Source organism: Vanessa tameamea, chromosome 12 (genome assembly GCF_037043105.1).
Source record: "Vanessa tameamea isolate UH-Manoa-2023 chromosome 12, ilVanTame1 primary haplotype, whole genome shotgun sequence".
Lineage (NCBI taxonomy): Eukaryota > Metazoa > Arthropoda > Insecta > Lepidoptera > Nymphalidae > Vanessa > Vanessa tameamea.
Genome location: NC_087320.1, coordinates 5,436,739 through 5,459,267, shown reverse-complemented (window position 1 = coordinate 5,459,267; position 22,529 = coordinate 5,436,739). Strand labels below are relative to the sequence as shown.

The 22,529-nt window shown below is 30.7% G+C and overlaps 2 protein-coding genes across 3 annotated transcripts in view; one reads left to right on the top strand and one right to left on the bottom strand.

Moving 5' to 3' along the window:
- Positions 1–6,084, top strand: part of LOC113392897 (uncharacterized) — a 39,075-nt gene extending 32,991 nt beyond the window's left edge. The window contains exons 6-11 of the mRNA XM_064216462.1: positions 3,072–3,166; positions 3,248–3,489; positions 3,766–4,010; positions 4,105–4,354; positions 4,434–4,604; positions 4,739–6,084. Of these exons, the coding sequence (XP_064072532.1) occupies positions 3,072–3,166; positions 3,248–3,489; positions 3,766–4,010; positions 4,105–4,354; positions 4,434–4,604; positions 4,739–5,239 (1,504 nt within the window). The 3' untranslated portion in view covers positions 5,240–6,084. The remainder of the gene's footprint in view (positions 1–3,071; positions 3,167–3,247; positions 3,490–3,765; positions 4,011–4,104; positions 4,355–4,433; positions 4,605–4,738) is intronic.
- LOC113392898 (autophagy-related protein 16-1) overlaps positions 1–22,529 on the bottom strand; it is a 126,150-nt gene that overhangs the window by 103,234 nt on the left and 387 nt on the right. Inside the window, exons 2-9 of one of the 2 annotated variants that reach the window (XM_026629512.2) lie at positions 22,183–22,293; positions 21,589–21,754; positions 20,796–20,958; positions 18,653–18,741; positions 17,922–17,975; positions 16,412–16,568; positions 14,307–14,412; positions 13,539–13,684 (exon numbers count right to left, since the gene is read on the bottom strand). In XM_026629512.2, the coding sequence (XP_026485297.1) occupies positions 13,539–13,684; positions 14,307–14,412; positions 16,412–16,568; positions 17,922–17,975; positions 18,653–18,741; positions 20,796–20,958; positions 21,589–21,754; positions 22,183–22,293 (992 nt within the window). The remainder of the gene's footprint in view (positions 1–13,538; positions 13,685–14,306; positions 14,413–16,411; positions 16,569–17,921; positions 17,976–18,652; positions 18,742–20,795; positions 20,959–21,588; positions 21,755–22,182; positions 22,294–22,529) is intronic. The other variant, XM_026629513.2, reaches the window with a different exon arrangement.

Sequence of the window (22,529 nt, the reverse complement as noted above, 5' to 3'; positions counted from 1 at the left end):
ATATATATGCATGAATAATAAGTTAGGTTAAATACTTCGAAGAATTCATTCAGGCAAGGATCATAACCACAAACAGCATGTAGTTATTCTTCGTATTGAATACTGTTACTTTTTATTGCAATTCATCGCAGGTCGATATGTAAATCCGTCGTACATCCATAAACGTTGTTCGAGGAAAGTATTTTTCACAGTATTTGCACGCTACCGTAAGACGAGAATTTATCAACATACTAATGCTTATTATATGTATTTTCATTATTAAACAATTCCTCTAAAGAAATTATCTTTTAAATCTTTTCGTAAAAAAGTAGAATAAAAAACACAAGCTTTTTCCATGTTCATTGCTTAATAGGAGTTTTTAATGTGCGCTTGTTCTGTGCCCTACATGGAAAAGGCACATCAAGATAAGTGCTTTTAGTTTTTATACTTCTAAGTATAATGAGTCCCAGGTAGTACAAAATAGGATATTAATTAATTAAACTAAAATTTGGTAACTCTATTCTCGTGTAATTTTTTAATTTTTTAAATGATTATTTTTCTTATACGTAGATAAAATAGATAGTCACTGATTAAAAACACACATGAATATTATTGTATCAACTAATCTGGTAGATGTAAATAATGTAGATTAAAAATTATGTTTAATCTACATTAATTCTAATAAAATGTAAGTCACTTTTTGCACGTAAAAGCAATAGTAAAGTGTACACCATTTAATTTAATTTTGGAACGCATAAAACACACTGATTGGCAACTATTACATTAAGTGATATATTTAGATCGGGAAAAATAAAAAAAAAACAACAGTGAGGTTGTGCGGCTTGTTTTTAATGACTATAAAAATATCTATAAAGTAGTCGATGAAACTATGCCAATTATCCCTTTTATAGACTACGAGAACCTCTTCGATGAGAATTTAAGTCAATATAGATAACTTAATTTCTATTAAATATATAATTTTTGATTTGTATAACAATAGTTCTGTACACAAGCTCGACGTATACGTTGAAGAAAATTAAAAACCATTAATGAGTTATTTAATCTATTGTCAGTATATATAATACATCATGTTAAAAAATACAACAAACCAATGATACCACAAATTGATAAGATAAGAGAAGGCAAGAAATTTATACATACAAAAGTGTAAGCACTAATATTGCTTTAATTTCATATCATAAGTGTAAAACTATAAATAATAATTATTATTTTTTTCTATATCATTCAGATTATGGATACTATTAAAAATTGTTTAAAATGCATACTAGTTACAAAGTTACAATGATGCCGAAAATTTGATCGGCTTTATAGCAGATATGAGATTTAAAGTATGGACAGCGTGGTTAGAAACAAAGTTCGAATAGCATACTGCTGGGTACAAATCGTATCTTCATTGAAGCGGGCGCGGAGTTACCCCGGGCGGCGCAAATCGCGATCTCAAACAGTCACGACATTTGGCAAATATTCCGCGGACGTGGCGATGCGCGGTGTGGGAGCGGGCTGCCCTATCGCTTCCTACTTTCACGATACAATAACCGATAAGGCACACATTGCTCTTCGAGACTCATTGAAAGTCTATAAATTCAAGGAGAAACCTGTCCTTAAATGCCACCGTCGTGTTTCGCTGTTCAAACTACGAACTACCTCAATGTTTTGTACAAGCTTTAAAATGTTGATCATTAACTCAAAAGATTTATATCTGTTTGAATAATTACTCAGAGAAAACAAATCCTTCATCGATTATCTCGTTTTACTTGTACGCTTGATATATAATTTTTCATGAAGTAGATAGTGATATCGGCAATCTTTAAGTTCGTAAGGTTAATATCTAGTAATTGAATTATTGTCTATAAATGGTCTATTCTTCGCTTAAACAAGGACCACCAAAGTTGCCGCCTTACAATAGATAGTAATATTCTAACTACGAATGTGGCTATAATTCACTATTATTGCTGTTACTATCATCCTGCCGTGCAGATAGAAAGATTATTTAAAATCATTCACAGTACCGCTTTATTTATGTTGTTAAATCTCTTTCGAATAAAATAACTTACGACACAATTGATCAGTCTAGTTGTAATTTTATTGTAATTCAATTTTTTTTTATTGATTTTCTTTTATTCTAATGATAATGGTCATGTACGTAATAAATTGAATATAATTTAACAACATTATGACATCGTTTAAAATGTTTATTTTATTAGATCCCAAATTGTTTTAATATCATGAGTGACTTTCTCGTTATGATCGATTGTTTAATTATCTAAAATTTAAACGTCATTAATAAGATTTTTCTGATCTTTTTGTAAATAATATATAACAGAAATCGGATGCCGGTATATATATACCGAAACTTTATTGTTTAAAGTAAATTAAACTTGATATCCTTATCCGTATCGGATCTTTTTTTTTAAAATGTTTTCCCATGGTCTAGAAGAGCAAGGGTCATCCGATCAAAATCGATAGTATATCAAGAGAAAATACTGACCAAGATGATCAGAGATAATCCTGTCTTTACGCGGGTGGTCACTATAAAGCAATAAAGGGCTTAGGGTCAAACTTACATAACAAACGTCTGATCCGAACTTGTAATAAAACAGCTCCATATATATCTTTGCTTTCCTTTTTACTTTGCAATGTATGAAATTTATGATATTTTCGATTTTACTCACTATAAAGCTTATATTGTAAGAGTACTGAATGATTCTTCTCGGTAGAATCAACTTTTCAAACCGGTGGTAGCTTCACTTAATATAGTTTGTTAAATGACGATTCAAAAGTGCTTGTAAAAGCCTACTTGAATAAAGTATATTTTGATTTGATTTCATTTCAAAAGATTCTAAGTGTAGAATAAATTTAATAGCTCTTAATTTTAAAGTAAATACATACTAAACCTAAAATATAAATGTTTTTGTATTTTTGTTGTTACTCTTTAAGCTATATATAGCATAATCCACTATTAATGATGAACTTTACAGCGAAGAATAATAATCTCGGGTGCAAATCTTGAGAAAGTTCACATAGTATAAAAAGAGTCCAACAACTATTAAAACGCACGCACATTGTTACAGATCGGCGAACTACAACAATAAAACGGGCGAATGTGTTTTGTCGAACATGGATCGTATCACTTTGGCTGGTACAAATTCTTTCCAGCCGAATGAGGGTAATTACTTAAAAGTTAAAAAAAAAAAATTATATATACAAAATAAAAATAAATTGCTAATGATCTTTTTTTTACATTTAGATATCGATTACTTGGAAAATAACTGCGTAGAGGAACCTACGAAGTTGTGTGAATTTAAAAAGATGAGCGGTCGCATTTTAAAAACGGTCGATTCAGTATATCAAGACGTGCAAACAATAGAGGAATGTCGCGAATTGTGTCTTAACTCACCTTTCCGTTGCCACTCTTATGACCATGGAGACACGGGCGACCATGTGTGTCGACTATCTCACCATTCTAGAGCCACGCTTGCTGACATTCAGGTAAGAGATCATTAAGACCTTCTTGACCTAGAACACAATCTCTCTCTATATAATCTGATGGGACGGCAATTCGACACGACTCGAGAGAGATCAGGCTACTGCTGATTTTCTAATTTCAAAATGTGATTGAAAAATTGTTGATAAAGAAGCTCAATAATTACTTGGTTTCAACCCAGATCTGCAGCTTTCGTAACCAAACAAGTGATAATTAAAGCTGCAACGAATTTATGTTAAATCAATAGAATGTGCACAAATAATTCTATTTTACAATTTTAGGATCCTTATTTGGAAGTACCAGAAGCAGCTACTTATGAATTATCTTCCTGCTACAATGTATCTATTGATTGTCGCGCTGGCGATATGGTAGCTCGCATTCAGACCTCAAAATTATTCGATGGTAAAATATACGCAAAAGGAAGTCCTAACTCGTGTGTTGTTGACGTTGAACAAAGTCTTGAATTCGAATTACATATGGGATACAATAATATTGAGTGCAATGTGAAACAAAATGGACTTGGAAGGTGATTATTTCTGTTATATTTTAGCGCCGAAGTCGAGGCGACTTCATTTTACATTATATAAACTATAATCACCATATTTATCTATTTTTTGTAGATACCTAAACGACGTTGTAATTCAACATCATGACACTATTGTTACATCATCTGATCTTGGTTTGGCGGTAACATGTCAATACGATTTGACTAATAAGACAGTAGCTAACGAAGTTGATCTTGGAATTCACGGAGATATTAAGACCGGAATTTCAGAGGAGGTTATTGTCGATTCACCTAACGTAGCTATGAGAATTACTGACAGGAGCGGCGATGACACTATTGCTTCAGCTGAAGTTGGAGATCCCTTGGTAAATATTCGTTCCGATAATTTTTTTTTTACAAAAGTTTTTTTAATTATTTTAATCATTAATTTTATTTCTTTTTCAGGCCCTACGTTTCGAAATCATGGATCAAAAGTCACCATTCGAAATCTTCGTACGAGAACTTGTTGCTATGGACGGCGTGGATTCAAGTGAAATCACACTTATCGATAGCGATGGTTGCCCAACTGATCATTTCATTATGGGACCTTTATACAAGTCAGCAGCGAGCGGAAAGGTATTTTTTTTATGAATTATCTTATTTATTTTTAAATACCGAATTTTCGAAAAAACAAAATAATTTGAGCAAATGAAGGCAAACATTTTGTTAATGTAGATTTACTAAAATATTAACACTTTTGTAACTTACAGACGCTGCTTTCCCACTTCGATGCATTTAAGTTCCCTTCATCGGAAGTTGTGCAATTCCGGGCTTTGGTAACACCGTGTATGCCTACTTGTGAACCAGTTATATGTGATGGAGGACCGAATGAACTTCGATCAGTCATGTCATACGGTCGTAGGAAGAGACGTTCGACCCCAGCGGCACCTACCGATGACATGTTACTAGTCCAGACCATTCAAATAACTGACAAGTTTGGTTTCGACAAGCAGAAAATGAAGAATGTTACCGAAGATGCTGTATTCATAAGAGAGACAGACGTTACTTGCGTCAACGCATCAGGAGCAATGTTAGCAGCAGCTGCGTTTATAGCAGCTCAACTAGTCGTTCTTGCAGCGTGGACTTGCAGTTGGCAACGAAGACGTGCGGCAGCTAAAGCCGCAGAACTTCTACCTGGTCCTAATGCTCCTTCAGCTCTCTGCAAAGTCTACGATGCTAGTTTCTCTCGTGCGCACCAGAGGCACTTTTGAGTAGATTTCCGTAGATATGTTGACGTGATATACGTCCGCAATAGTAGTATATTTACATAATATGAATTCCCCCGTCGTGTCTAAGCTCCGAATGATAACGTTAATATTATGAATTGCGTTGATTTTTCAGGGAGTATAAGATAACGACAGCGGTTATTATAATAAGTTTCGAAGTAAGCCCGTTCTAATGCCATGTCAGGCAACCGTAGCGGAGTTTGCGCGACACGGAGACGGGGACGACCCTAGGAGCGTGCGCGATTGTGGACGAATGCTAGAGATATAACGTCTGACTATAGAGTGTATGATGTGACTGGGTACGCTCGCTTGTCCCCATCTCCGGCGTCAGTTGCGGGACCATGGCCGTGAGTCATCATTAAGACCATGTCGCTAAATATACTTTACGCTAATACCTCTAGCAGAGGTCTTAAGTCGTATTGTACCATATTTTAAAGTAGCATAAGCCTGATATGATAATAAGTAATGAGTTAAATTAAATTTTTTGTACCTTTTAAGTAGTTAACCGATCACGCGACCTAAGTCAAGAAACGTTAGATTGACGGCCATCCCGACATCGTAATTTATTGACTTTAGTTTAGTTTCTTTTTACGTAATTTATGTTTGATTGCGAATTAAATATATGTAATAATAAATTCTTAATTTAAATAAATAGATGCTTAAAAACTAAAATGTGCTATGTTCTACGGTATAATAAATTGAAAGTATGTTATAATGGTGTGCTAGTAGTGCCTTATTCAGATAATTGTAGTAATAAATTACACGATTTACTTCTACTAATTTAATCCGTCCAAATTGCCAATTACCTGCAATAAAGTTTTCTAAACAAATTCAATGTTTTTATTTACCACCTATACTCTTAAGGGATGTGAAGCATTATTTTATTGAATAACATATTTTTGCTGAGCTAATTGTTAATAAAGTTATGTTGCTAATTTATGAAAGTAACAAAAAAAACATTTTTTCTTAAATATGGTTTGCACATATTAGACTTCCCACTGAACCTAATATCTGAAACGAATGATTAAAATAAAATATATATATATTAAACCTAATACATAATATAATGGATAATTACAAATAAAAACAAGACGATGACTCAAATAATTTAGCTATTACGGATTTCGACAAGCAGTCAAATTATACAGCGGAGGCGGAGGCCGCTTGAAGATAAAATACCATAGAAACACGTTAGTCACTATTTTATGAGATATTGTTCAAACACTTGGAAGGCTCAAGAGACGTATAAATACACGAAAGACAGGACGCGCCGACACAAATAATAATGCCTTAGTGCAGTTGTATTTCATTTAAGTAATTGTTTTGTGTATTTTAATATATTTATATTGAAGTTAATTATACATTGACTTACATAAAAATACATCAACGCAAGAGTCTCATCAAAAAGAGTATCATCTGTAATTTTATTTTTACAACTTTTCTTAATTAATAATTTTATATGAGGATACATAAATGTTTATTACATATTTATTTTGTCAAAACATTTCAAAATAACTATATTTATCAGTTTTTATTGAAATTCCTTTCAAGTTACCAAACAGGCTGATTAAAAAATGTTGTCATAGATAAATAGCAGACTAATAAAATAAAAACCGCTACCCACATGTTTTTAAAGAATGCGAGAATTGTACGAAAATGGTCAAACGATTTGACCAGTTCTAGACGTGTCTGAAAACGGCACGCATTAAGAGATGAGATCTTATAGTTAGGTTTGCGTGGAACAATCACGTGTGAAGGGGCACACCTCACGTCGGCATTCGTGCCTTAGATTAGATCGGAGTGTGCAGGCGACAACGGCACGCGACTCTGAGACACGTGCCGCACTGACAACAACCATTAGCAAACGTTGCTAAGAATCTAACTTGTGGTCTGAGATTAAGATTATTGCCAAGCGCAAGTAAATGACTTAACTCGAAATTCCTTTGAAACATTGATGGTCCTTAGATTATACGAAGCATTTCTTTGAATATATTCCGATAAACTCATATTGCAAATAAATAGCCAATCATTTTAAGGACTATAAAATAAAATCGTCCAATGCAACAATGTCCACGAAGAATAGAATTTTACAATAGCATGAAATATTCATAAAATAGGACCGCCTGCGACTTGAAAGAATAAGTGGCTAAAACGGCAACAATTGGTTGACTGGCACCTCTCTCCGTTGAGGGTATGATATATATATTTATATATGTTATTCAAATAAGAATACATTTTATAAAAATCTTTTCGATCTATAATAACTATTAATTTAGAATAATTGCCGGAAAATAATTTTAAAATATAATTGAAATATAATAATGTTGAATCTAATATTAGAATTATCTTATACTTACACTGTTCAAAGCTATCCTTGAAAATATATACGTTTAAAAAGATCTTTTGCTTGATCAAGAGGGACTCGCGCAGTATCTTACTATGATTCTATTGAACGAATTATTCGATAGTATCTTATGTTCGGAATAGCCACAGGAATGAAATATGACTGCAGGCTTTGTTCATAAAATATGTTACGAGCCCTTAAGGTAATAAATAAGTATAATACTATAGTCCAAAAATAATTCATCCAAATGATAATCTTTTTAGTAATGATAAAATATTTTTCATCTCTTTTAATATTATCCATCATTGAAGATAAAAGTATCATTAATTTATTACTGTTTGTATTAAAAATGAATATTTTCCTCTATAAATATATAATTAATTCCAAAAAAATGTACCTTAAATAAATTAATTGTAAGATTACACTTAAAATGTCTAGTCAAAACAAGATCTATCTGTTCATAGAATCATCGTATTCATCAAAACAATGTTATTGTAGTTGCATGACTCCGCATAATCAAATATGCAGCATTTATCATCATGTTCGCTGTCAATGTGGACTTTATATTCTAAGCATGTTTATAGAAAATGGAAGTTCTATTAGTTTGGCATTTAAATGGCGCTATTGTTGCAGTAAATGTACTTTTAGTCTTTCATATACTTTCTCTAGTAAACGAGAGCGTTAAAGTTGTTATGATTTTAGTACTTTGAAGACACGAGGATATTTAGATAAGGCTTCCAATACTATAAGATTTATTTGTATATGTTTAACGTTTTAACTGAATCAAGTTATTGCAGATAATTAATCCTTCGTTACGATAAGAGAAACTTGCTTAGGAATTAATGTTCACTGTATGTAGTACAATTTACGAAGAAATTTTCCTACAAATTGCATACAGATAGAAGACGGTAGCTTTAAAACGACAAAAATTGGCATCTAATGCGTGCGAGATTATCACGAAATCTTTTAGCAGTTCATAAATCATTCGATATAATCGGTGTGGCGATTTCAGTGCATTCACAACATATAATCGATTTTCGTTCATTATTATGGCGATTACTCGATACCGGTAACGGATATTCGTGGTGCAATTTGTGTACTTATTTGCATCGGAATCGTTGGGAGCAATCGCAGTCACGCAGACTCCAGTGCGAAAACAAACCCGGTTTACCCGTAAATCAAAAGTCATTCTTGTAGCGAATACGCTTTAAAACTTTGAATACATTAAGAAAGAATCGTGGACTGCATCAGTAAAGTTTATGTTCGCTTTACAGAAATCCTTCATTACTTCCAACTCCCATAAAATAGAATACTCGAGTCAATATTAGTATTTATGTTTTAAAAAGACTAGGTGGACGAGACGTTGTCATTAATTACTTCTTGGAATAAAATATTCATAAGCTTAAAGAGTATATTTTCAGTGTATTATCTTAATTAGGTTTTTTATTATAAAACCACAGATTAATCATCATTGGCCATCTATGCCGATCAATGTGATTACCTCGTTCACACTACTCGATGGACGTGTTTTCCGAGGCACGATATTGTCAACATTGCCAACCAACTACAGAGAATTTCTCCAGAGAAACATTATATAGATTTTAAAATAAAATTTTATATAAATGAGGGTTTGTAAGACTCGACTTTCAATTTTACAAGTATGGCGAATTTGTATGTTTAAAAATATTCATTCATGCTCTTTAACAATAAAATGTACTATGTTTTCAAAGTAAGATAAATTTATGTTTTTTTAGCAAATTTGATTTCTTTTTCTGTGAATGCCAATCGTCATATCATTATACTAATAATAATAATAGCCTTTTATTCAGATCTCTTAATAAGTTACAGTAAATTTGAACTTAAAAAAAAACTAACACTAACTCTTAACTAATTAAAAAAATTAAACTAATATCTGTTTCTTGGTTATCATTTGTAGATCTGTTTGCCAGTCGGCAAAGGTCTCCTCAAACCTTTTCGATTCATCCCTTTCTTGAGCCACTCTGTTCCACATGACTCCTGCCACTTGTCTGATGTCGTCATCCCACCTTTTCTGTGGTCTATATCTCTTCGTTTTGCCTTCTCTAGGGTACCACCGTGTCACTTTTTTGCTCCATTTGTCGTGTCCTCTTATCAAGTGGCCTGCTCATCTCCATTTAAGTCTTTTGACTTTAATTGTTACAACTGTAGTTTTTGTTTTATTTTCAATGACACAGTTTTTCAATCTGTCCGACTTTTTGACCCTCCATATCATTAAATAAATTAATATTTAAGATCGTCTTCTTTTTGCTATAACAGTAACGGTTACGGTAGCTAACCTTCTTGCTCTGTCAAATATCCAATCTGCATATATTAAACAGTTAGTACCAATAAACAATAGTTTATAGTAACAACACGAACATATATTTCAGACGTGAATGTAAATATGTGAAAGCATACCACATTGAGTTATCTATTACATTATTAGCGATTATAACTACATGTAATACTGTATTTCCGTTATAGCTATTTTAATTTATTTATTACATTTTATTAATCGTAAAACATGTAAAATAATTCCATTATAGTAAGATGATACTACACTTGTTAGCCCTGTCGTATAAATATTAACAAACCAGTAAAGCCGTGTCGTGAAAGTAATTTGAGATTATGGCCATTCAATTTCCTCATACAAGTCTTACTGTAATTATTTGCCAGTCATCCGTGGTCGAATCCACAAATTTGTTTAGACATCCAGTTCTTGTCGCTTTTTTTTAATTGATCAATTTCGAGATGTCCACACTGCGGGTGGCGAGAAATCATCGGACATCGGTTTGTCATTAGCCCGCTCTCGGCGGGTTCCTTATTTGTAAACGGGTATACAACCGGTAGGTAGGTTGAGGACCTATGAGTCCCTGACAGGACTATCAGTCAAACATATTGCAAAAGTGATTTGCTTGATTTGTTATCAACATTGACAAATGGTTTCTAGCGTCACTTAATATTTATATATTCATTGTTTTGTATGTTCTTCGACTATCTATAATCGGGTAGAAAATTTACTAATGTTATATTTTAAAGGGTTTATTATAAATAAATAAAAAAACGATCAATATGATATTTGCCTTGTCTCTGGTATTCAATTTACATTCAATTTACAAACAAAGATTTATACAAAGTCAAAATATTTTTTACTCAATAATACGGGATCAATGAAACCTTCTTAAACAATAACATATGCATATAAATATATCCTTCTAAGAAACAGAATCGAATTCTGGAAACTTTAAAACCGGAAGATTAGTGAATTTTTATTAGTGTTTTCAAAAACCGGATCGATTTCAATAACTTCAAAATGAGAAGATAATAAAAAAACATCGACCATATATTATTTTAAGTTATCGTAGTAAGTTAAAATTATAAAAGTAAAGTAACAGTTTGTAAATGACCCACTGCTGGGATAAGGCCACCTTTCCTTTTGAGGAGAAGGTTTGGAGCTAATTGCACCACGCCGCTTTAATGCGTGTTGATGGATACACATGTAGCAGAATGTCAATAGAATTGGACACATGCAGGTTTCCTCGAGATGAATCCCTTCACCGCCGAGCACGACATTATTATAAACATAAATTAAGCATATGGAAAGTGTGCTTGCCTGGGTTTAAACCCGCAATCATCAGTTAAGATGCACGCGTTCCAGCCACTGGGCCATCTCTGCTCATAGTAATTTACTTACAGTAAATTTAATTGTTTCCGTATTTACTTATAAATTACTCAACTGTTTGATGAGTTAGTTCGACCGGAACCGGAGTTAATATGAATATTGATATTGGCACTTGCTTTAAGCTGCGAAGCTAGTTATGGTATTTTGTATAAAGCTTTTATATAGTTTTTGGTATACAATTGAATATAGATAATATGTCTATGAAAAAAAAAATGTTGAAATAAGTATGTGAAATCTACGTGAGATTGGTCCATCTCAAACGAAACGAAAACGAAAATTCTGTAACTGTATGTCGTCTGTATATAGGTCGATAAATCACAGTAACTAATTTTATGGTTTAAATACAAACATAAATTCAAATACATAACTGTATAAATCCTTAGTATTATAATAAATGTCGTACTATTTAAGTTAATAGATTGCATGTAATAAAACTTAGCAATTTACAAACGTAGGAAATTAACCTAACAAAGAACGTGACTTATTTGTTGTTGTAATTGATTTATCGGTTTGGTTATAAAGGAAAATGACGTGATGAAACCAAGATGAAATTCTACTACAAGTTAGCCGTAGTATAACTATGAGGAAGAATAAGCTTCCAAGCTTTTTCTTAACCAATGAAGTCTTTTCCCAACATTGGGACGCTCAAGATGTGTAACTGTGTTTCTTTGTAATATGAGTTTAAAGTCTACCTGTACATACGGTACATGAGTAAGGATACTCATTAGCTTTTCAACCGTCAAACATTAATACAAAATGTATGCGCATGGCTTTGTCTAGAGTGGATTATACTTCTTCTAGTGCTAGAGTCTACAGGCGAAACTATGACCATTACTAAAATAAGTTAAATGCATTGCCTTCAAATCTTAATCGGAATACGTATCATCACCACAAAAATAGATTTCCCATTAAATATATTTTAGATTAACGTGCAATGACAGTTCAAAGTGACAAAACACGGTTAAAATTTCTAAAAGGCACTGATCATCAATAAGGAATAAATGCAAACGTTCAACTACCTAAATTAAGATCGCGTAGCGGTTCAATAATAATTCGTGAGTAATAAATCGCATTGTACTATAAATGTGCGAATAACAATAATATACAACGAAACGAGAGTTGAGTATTCGCGCGAGCCGTCGGAAGTGATGAGTTAGATCACGAAGCAGACGCGGACGCGCTAACAATCCACTAATAGGGATCGTGGTCGTGACCCCGCCTCCCGTGCTCGACAATATTATCCCAACTGACGGATACAATTATTGCTCTCGAAGAGCACACACTTTAGATTTTTTAACGTTCGACGATTTAAACGTCATCAAAATAAAAAAATAAATAATTTAATTTGATGTACAAAATAATTTGATACGTTAATATTAGTTCATTTACAGAGAATCGACGATAAGGTTGTTTACCGAAACACAATATGTTTATTCAAACTATTTTTAATATAATATAATATTAATTAAATTACTTTTGTACCATATTATTTTTAATAATTTAATATTTGTCTCACATCTTCACAAGCCGAAGATTTATAAATTCATAATAAATCTGTAATGTGCGGTTTGAATGATTGTAACTGAATATTTTTTATAGTATTCGAATGTTATTGCGCTTAGTATTTTGCGCTGTAATACTAAACCACATTGCACAGTTAATCGTAATAATAGGGTAATGTTTGATAGTGAATATTACATTACAAATTATATTGTATAGAAGCAGATATCTTGAAGTTAAATCCCAAATTTTAAACGAAATGAAGATATAAAAATATTTAAGTCTGGGAGTGTTATTTGAATTGAGTTGTATTTTTTAATCAGGTTTATAATATAAATATCCTAATCATTGTATTCGTCATGAAACTCTGATAAAATTACTGGAGCAAATATTTATATGAAATAAAATTTCAGCTCAAGTTTTATTTTATTGTAAGAAGTCGTACAAAATACATATATATATACATGTCATTTGAACCAAACTGTAAAGTCAATAATGTAAATGAGAACAGTTTCTATATTCTTTTATCCTTTATAGGAACTTATCTTTCGTGAAATAGTCTTAAATCAAATAAATACATCTTAAAATAAGCAATAAAATATGTATGGACAACATCCATACAAAATTTTAATTCGATACGAGTGAAAGGCGTGATTGTAAATTATTCTAACTTTTATTGAAAACAAGTGATGACCGATTATGTAATGGATATCGTGTCATTTGAAACCATCGTCACTCACCCTTAGTCTCTGGTCGCCGACCGTCCACACGCGGCTCGCGAAGTCGTTGGAAGCTCCCACGATGTACACGCCGGTGGCGTCGAAGTCCACCGACATCACGCCCGCGTTGGACCCCACGAGCGTCCCTTTGTTTTCTATTAGGCCAGCTGTAATAAATTATGTGTATAATAAAATTTACAATTTACTAACATTTCAATAGAAAGTTTAAGTAGAATAGTTAAACAGTCTAAATTTGTATTATTTTCTTGTAACACATACTAAAACCTATATATATACCTATACGTATTTAAAATGGGTTGTCAATTTGTCATCATTAGCAAGTTTATAATATACAACTGAAATTAAAACAAAAATATTTCATGTTTTATTCATGGTTGCTAATTGATAAAATATGATGTATACGTTTTGATATAAGACGGAAGTAAAATTATTTATATTAATTCGCAATGGAAGAACAGGATCTTGCCCATGAAAAAGTTAAGACGTATCCGCAGTCATATGATCTGAGTAACAAACGTAAAAGTTGACTATGTAAAGCATCCTGAAGGCGTGTGCGTAGATCTCAAGAGGCACTTTCGAGGTGATAGCACATATAGTGATCAATAATATGAAATTAATGTGAATTTTGCCTTTTTTAGCTACACCAATTTCAACTGGGTGAGAAACTTATGCTTTTTGATTTTTACTATCAAAAACCCACGTTAACAGTAAGAAAAATAGATTACACTAAGTATAATGCCATCGAGTATTAATATATGTATAACTCACGTTTGGAAACGTCCCAGAGTTTGACTTTCCTATCAGCTCCACCGGTCGCTACAAGCCGGTCTGTCGGGCTCCATTTAACGGCATTTACTTCACCGTCATGTGCGTCCTAGGCAAAACAATTATAAATACATTACGAATGGCCAATATTATAATTAACATACATACAGTTTGATCCTATTTGTTGTTTGTATAATTGCTAAATCTCCCGTCAGTTCTGCTCATAAAATCCACATTTCGATATTTAATGGACACGGTAGATTATAAAATATTATCTTAATGGCTAAGGTATAATTATATATCAATTTAATTTTAAACATTCAGAGAATTATCTTTAACTTTACGGCTAATTTTAATCTTTATATGTACATACATATATGTAAACAGTTCAGATTCTTTTTCCGCTCATATTGACAATCTATTTATTTTTTGTCTTGTGCAAATGCACTAAATCTCATCAAACAATTTAGTGTTACCAATTAAAAAAATAAATATAAGATATTTTTTTTATCGATATATAGGTAATTACACTAGTTATATAAATTGGCCAAGTAATAAAAATGCTATCTATAAACTAAACAAGTTATGATACAAATTAAATACTTTTCACCTATTTCCAGATGTTTAAGTTAATACGTTACGCCAAGATTAACTATTAACTCGGGATGATAGAGTACCATCCGTCCACTCGCAACGGTACTTCATCGTTTAACGATCAATCATTGACTTATCTAATATTCATTATAATATGTTTACTTAACAAGAGTACATTTAATATATTAAACAGTTATTCTCAATACGTTTTATGAAATCGATCGTTCATTTTTATTTAAGTTTCACGAGCATATAAGAACTATTATTATTTAAAGAATCCCGCAGTTTACATCGTATAAATTGATATATTTTCCATAAATTATTATTTGTTATTTAATAAATTGCTGAAATAAAAACTCTCATGAGTAGCTTATATTCTATCCACCACGCAGTTCCAATGCGTGTTGGATACACATCCTGGCAGATTTTCATTCGGCACAAGCAGTTTATTATCACGTCGCCAAGCTTGCAATGAATTTTATAATAAATTGGTGGTGCTCTTCCGGGTTTGAATCCGCAATATTCGGTTAAAATTCACGAGTTCACCACTAGTTCATCTTTTCTTTATCTGTATATGTAACAAAACTAGATTACGGTGTCAAAACAATCATTTCTGATCACATTGAGAACAAAACAATGTGATTAAAAGTATGAACTCAACGTAATTATATTAAAAAACAATACGGAATATTATATTTGTATACGTAAGGTAATTTCTTTTCCAAATCGTATTATTTCGGTGAAGTTTGGGGTTGAAGGTTTTAGAGATGTAATGATAACAAAAAAGTACGTATACGTATGTATGTTGAGTGAAGTTACAAGATTGATAGTTAAGTATAAATTAATTTTAACTATAAAGTTATTGGTTTGGTTTTCTTCCATGCCTAGAGTTTTTATTTTTTGATAAGTGATAATACGTATATGTTTAGCTAAATTTCGTAATTAACTTCGTAAAATGTTACACTTAGCCTGTCTAAAGTATTACACTACAAAGAGGCCAAACGATTGAAATTGAAATTTATGATTTAGATAAGCATTCTTGTGTATGCAAAGATACTTTAATGTTAAAAATTTTCCCACTACTACAAATACTTCCTTATATAACTTTATACATATATTGTAAAAAAATAATAATAATGTATGAAGTAGTTTGAGATTCATAATTTTAAAAGATATTTGATATTCACAAAAATATTACCACGAAAACAGATACTCAACATAAAAATTCGAATGTCATATTAAAATAACGTCGAATAACATTTAATTTCTTTGATAAGATGGAATCCAACTGCCATGATATTTTTTTGTTATGTAGCAACACATTTATTGATTTTTGTTTAGGGCAACGATTAACAAACCCCAAAACAAAAATAAGACGGTAAATTAATTGTATTTTTTAACAAAGCGTAATTTCACATTAAAAAAAAATTATTTAACATTTCCTTTAAGCGCAAACTATGTAACAAAACTAGAAGATTTTGAGTTATTCCTTAACAGAAAAACGATACACTCACAAATCTCAATGCCACTTTAGTAGGTAGTGACGTCGCGTAGTAAGGCAGCGAATCCATAATTTTATCATCTGTGCTACCTCCAGAACCACCACTACTTCTACTGCCGCCTTCTCTGGCCGCTTCTTCTAATTCTTTGCGAACTTTGTCACTTTTTTTCCTGGAAACAAAACAAAAACTATAACACTTACAATATATATTTCCTATTTTAAATTTTCTTCCGTGCTTAAGCTTCTGTACAGGGATTAAAGGGCCATTCGTTCACGTTTTTCAGATCGTTTTAAACCGCACAACCGATGCTTTTATCCTTGCTTATCCAGGCATCCATTTACTTACAAAACGGTCATGACCTTAATACATCTCACCTTTATTTGTATATCACCGAACAAATGTGCGAGTTGCACGTGCAATAATACCATGCAATATTAAAAATATACCATGCAAAATACAAACTGTCCATTAACAATAATATCTTAAATATTTACAATGATAACTTTAAAATTAATGTTAATCAACCCAAAACTTTAATGATATCGAGTTTAGTAATAATGATTAAATGTTTAAAAGTGTTCGTTTCTTTATATAAATCTGGTTAAATGCGGCTTGTCACGTCTCTTTAATAGTAAAAAAAAAATCATACGACTCCCACCTATTTTACTTTGATGGTATTACGCCAGTTATTTCGCGCAAGTGCCAACAATAACTATTGAAAAATACAAACCAATCAGATGGGAGATACGTACGCAAATAATACGAACAATAATAAGCAATCTATATTTTTAAACAATAACAATTGTAAATTGAGAGTTTTTGCAAATTAACATCTTTATGAAATTAATTTACAATTTTATTATTTTATGAAAAATCTATTAAATAATTTATAAAAGATGTAAACAAACACTTTTAAATTTCCATTTATGAAAAATCTGATATACAATCTCTCTCAAATGTATCTTATTATTAATATTTGATGTGCGTCCCGAATAATAAATACCATATTACAATTTTGTCATGTATGTACATAAATTGTACAAAATCTATATTTAAATTAAATATATGTATTACAACTTGTGAATAAAACTTCACCTTAAACTATATACCATGAATATATAACTGCCTAATTACATATTATTATCTTGAAACAATTTAGAAAACAATGGAATTATTATGTAAATTAGGTGAATAGTAATTTTCAAATTTTATGTGCTTATAACAGCCAATTATTGAAAAAAATACAAATCAATCAATTATAAAAAGAAACGATTACACAAAAAAAGAACAAGTCAAAAAATTTTGAAATATAAAGCTGTAGATAAAAGATAGTACAAAAAAATCGTAAATAAATGCATCGTCCGTTGTAGCGCAATGATAAGTGGGGGAAATTGAAAAATGAGTCAGTTTCAGAGTGCAGTTAAGACATATATGGGCCGTCATTATGAAGAAATAAATGTCCTTATAAACGCCACAATGCCTTCATACCACCAAGACCTCATTCACATTATCTCAAACTCACCCGAAACTAACTCTACCAAACGTGTTGATGAAAAACGCAGTAGGGTTGCTTGACCTGTTGAAAAAAATTAAACAAAAGGAAGCAAAAAAAAATCATGTACAATTATGCAAGCTTCTAAGGCTGCGCTGTCATACGCATAGACCATTCTATACATTCAACTACGTTACAAAAAAAACAAGTAATGTTTTTGTTATTGAACGGTGCCATTTATAAAATACAGTACCATTACAGTGAAGTAATAATAAAGCTATGCAAAATAGAATTCGACATGACCGAAATTTTAAATACTCATTTTATATTTCTTTGTAATATATAATACATTTTCTCTTCAGGGCAATGTAAAAATCTTAATAAAATTCGTATAGAATATCATTCATTGGTAAAAAATATATATTTTAATGAATGTAATAAAAAAAATTAACAACACAATTTCAAATCTATAAAACCTAAGTGCGTTTATACAATTATTGTCATATTTTAAATTACGTTGAAAATATTCTATTAACAACTATGGTACAAACACCTTTACCCAAACCGAATTAAATATAAGTTTAACAAAAAGCCATACAACTTTATAGTTACAATCAACACTTGAGAAATTCTTTTTTGTAATTATTGTTTTTTTTTAAATTTAATTTAGGTACATGCAAATGATATTTGAATGAAATTAAACAGGCGTATTCTACGACTCTTAAAAACTCCATAGATAAAATAAATAATATTAATCTTACTTTAGGAAGTGTTCATTTTCTTCGTTCATTTTGTCCGCATCTTTAGCTTTGTATTTAATGAGTCTTTCAACAAGAGAACGATTTTCATCCTGTAATTAGAAAAGTACGATAATCCTATTTTGGTATTATATAATATATAAATTAAAAAAAAAAATAGTTTCGTACTGAACTTAATTCCAGCCGGGTGGCTGGAATTAAGTTCATTCGCTACATATTATATCACAGTATTAAATCTCAGACACAATAAAATAAATGGTGAGAACAAAACATTTTTTTGTAAACTACTAATAATAATTATTACTATTATTTTATTAATTATCATGCAAATAACACACACACACACACACTATAGCGAGTGTCGTAGCGGTCAAATTCCTTCACTTATTTTGGCTTAGCTCTCATTCGCTAAATGTCTGGAGAGTAACGTGCGAAACCGAACTTCTTTTTTAAAAAAGATGTTTGCACTAAACTATACCGGGTTGGATAAATGGTATCCAGACTGACCGGTGTTAAATTTTCGACTGAAGGTGTTTGCAATTTCATAGAAGTTATAGGCGTTTTATATATACCGATAATCACATGAGGCTATATATATACAGGCTGCTCCATTTTATCCATCTTATAATGATAATAAAACGTAATAACGTAGAAATGCAAATTACGCAAAAATAAATACAAAATATACTCATTCCATTTTTATGTGGCTTTATTTACTTACTATGTATATTAACAAATGTTAATATATATAGAATTAGTTAGCATACAATGTAGAGCAAGATTAAATGCATTTAGGTACGTATTTAGGAAAGATATTGTCCCTTTTCTAGTATTCCTTTAAGTATGTATTTTAATGGGCATTTTGGGCATGGGCAAAACCCACTCTATAAAACTAAGTTAGTACACATGCGAGATATAAACATCATAGTAATATATTTAATTTTCTACTACATATGCACATATATTGCAAAATTACATTAATGTAATATTATAGTCAACTTATTTCAATATACTAGTATTTTATAAAGATAATTATTGAATATACAAAATAATTAATATTTATGAAACAAGAATCACGCTGAACATGATGGACACAACCGCGAATTGCGTTGGCATGTTGCCACGAATGAATGATGCAATAAAAATTTGAAGATTCAGTGGAATAGTTTGTTTCCAGCGATATGTATTTACTTTCAGTATAAGTACTCCGGACGAACACAAGCGGCGGAACACGTGTAAATGTTACTCGTAAAGACATGATATTTAAAACATTATCATTTCGCCTGACCTTTATGTTACAATGTTTTTCGTTTGTATTTCCTACGAAAACCCATAACAAAGACAGAAATATTACAATCTGCGTACACAGATACACATTTAGTGAGTTGAAAGAATATATTATTTTCATCTCCTCACGCACATAGCAACGAGGTCGTTCATTCATGATGCAAATAAAAACTAACCTCGCGCTTTATTACTTCCTTGGAATTTAAAATAGATGATCATTATTAATTCATGTTAATAAGGAAAGATTTATAAGGAGACTAGTATAATTAAACGCCGAAACACAATTCTATTTATATAAAATTAAATGATTAATAACGTCATTACTAATAAATTTTATTACACTTACTGATATAACAAATTAAATCCGATTATTTTTTTTAATAAATTTAAAACATTATTTAAAAATGTTTTTAATTATTAATAAAAAAAAAGGATTTTCATAGTTTCACGATAGTAAAAAATTATGCAAAATTGTATTATTACTAGCAATTGACCTACACAAAAAAAAATTACTCTCTTTTCCTGTTCATCCATGTTAAAGAGTATTGCTCATCTATATTATACATTACTACCAACTTTTTCTATAAATTGAATATGTCAAAACAAAAAAAAATTCAAATCAAATTGATAGATCCCGAGATTAGCATGTTCAAGCGAACAAATTCTTCAGTTTTATAATATTATTATAGATAGTAAAAACCTTCAAGGTATTTTTAAAAATTCTTCTTTTAGCCAAACTTATTAAGCAAATGTAAACATTAATTATGAAAGCTGAATATTCATAATATGTTTCTCTTGCAAAGTAATGATGCCTCAATAGAGTTCACAAGGTTATAAGAATAATTAATACATTTTTTACCTGGGATTTCCTTAATTTGTCTTCGATAGCTGCGAAAGCAATTTGTAATGCTTGATGTTCATCTCTTAAGACTTGATTCAATCCTTGTAGTTCAGCCATATTCGTTTCATACATTTGAATCTCTGCTCTAAGTGATGCTATTAATGCAGTGTTTTCTGAAATTCTAAAATATATTCCTGATTAAATTTTAAATAATAATAGTTTCTTTTGAAATATAAATATGAAAATATTATTAATTTGTCAAATGAACATGAATATGTTCAAATATGAGTGCTAACTCAGTTTTGAAAAATTTCATCAAAATTCATCTTTTGTAATCATACTGAACATCAACATAACTATACAAAATACATATTGCACAACCTACCTTTATATAAATTTATTACTTATAATTGGAACTATTTGAATGAATATGAATTGGTTACTTTGATAAAATATAATAATTATTTAATGCAATATACACAACAAAACAATTGAATGAAACCAATTTTTTTATATGACTGCCCAAAAAATAAATTTTAATGTGTTTAAAGTTTCTGTGTTTATGTATGTGAATTTCTTTATTCCACAATATTTTTTAAAATCTATAGTATATGGTTAGAACTCTCACATTATATCAAGTGACATTTGGTATAAGTGAATTAATTCAGGATAGCTGTTTTAAAATATTTTAAGGTTAAAAAATACTTTATTTCCAGTCATATTTTGTCTATGTTTTTATTATTTTTCTTTGTCACATTTGAATATATTCCAATACAAACAAAACAAATGCTGTTAAAACAAATTAGCTTACATTATATCTTTAGCTTGCAAATTCTTTTCTAGATCATGCGCTCGTGCATTTAGGTTAATGATTTGCTGCGCACTTTCTCCTCGCCGCCTGTGCATAGAGGTGAGTTCCTCTTGCTGGGAAAGAATCTTTTGCTCTAAAGCTTGTATCCTTTCATTGGTTACACCGCCTGAAACACATGTGTATTTGATCTATTTTAACCAATATAGTTTAAGTAAAATTACACTAATATATATTGTACACTATTAAAGGGCTTTATGTATATCCGTCCAATCTGTTATGCTTAGTTTACTATTCTAATGGTAATTTGACAATCAGTTTTAATTATTTTTGGGAATGTAATTTCATGATTATCCCTTTGAAAGATATTTCTTGCAATAAAAATTCCTATAATATATTGATTTTTGGTATTAGCCACTAAGCCAAATTTAATTTAAATCTTTCTTTTGCTAATGTATGTATTAAAATATTATACGGATTGTATATACATCTTCACAGGAATCTAGATGTTACTTCCACATTGTCCATATACCTCCAAGTCATGTTTTAATTTAATTAAATAAAATTTTAAAGAGTTAAATTAAAAAATACACAAACCTCCACTAGATAATACACTTTCTGTGTTAGAATATCTTATTCTTTCATTTAATAAAGTTAGCTGCAAATTTTCATTTTTTAATGTGCTAACATTATCAAAGAGCCGACTTTCTGAAAATAAAATGAACATTTTTTTTACGGCATGTTATTAGTCCTACAATCTAAAACTAGTTGAAGTTACTACAATAACACAAAAAATAAACAGATTTATCAAAAATAGTCATGCTTATCATTAATAATATATAAAGGTAATTAGTCAAGATAGTGTTGTAAGTATTTCATCTTACTATATTAACATTATATTATAGCAATAAAAATGACAATAAATTTAGACAAAGACATACATA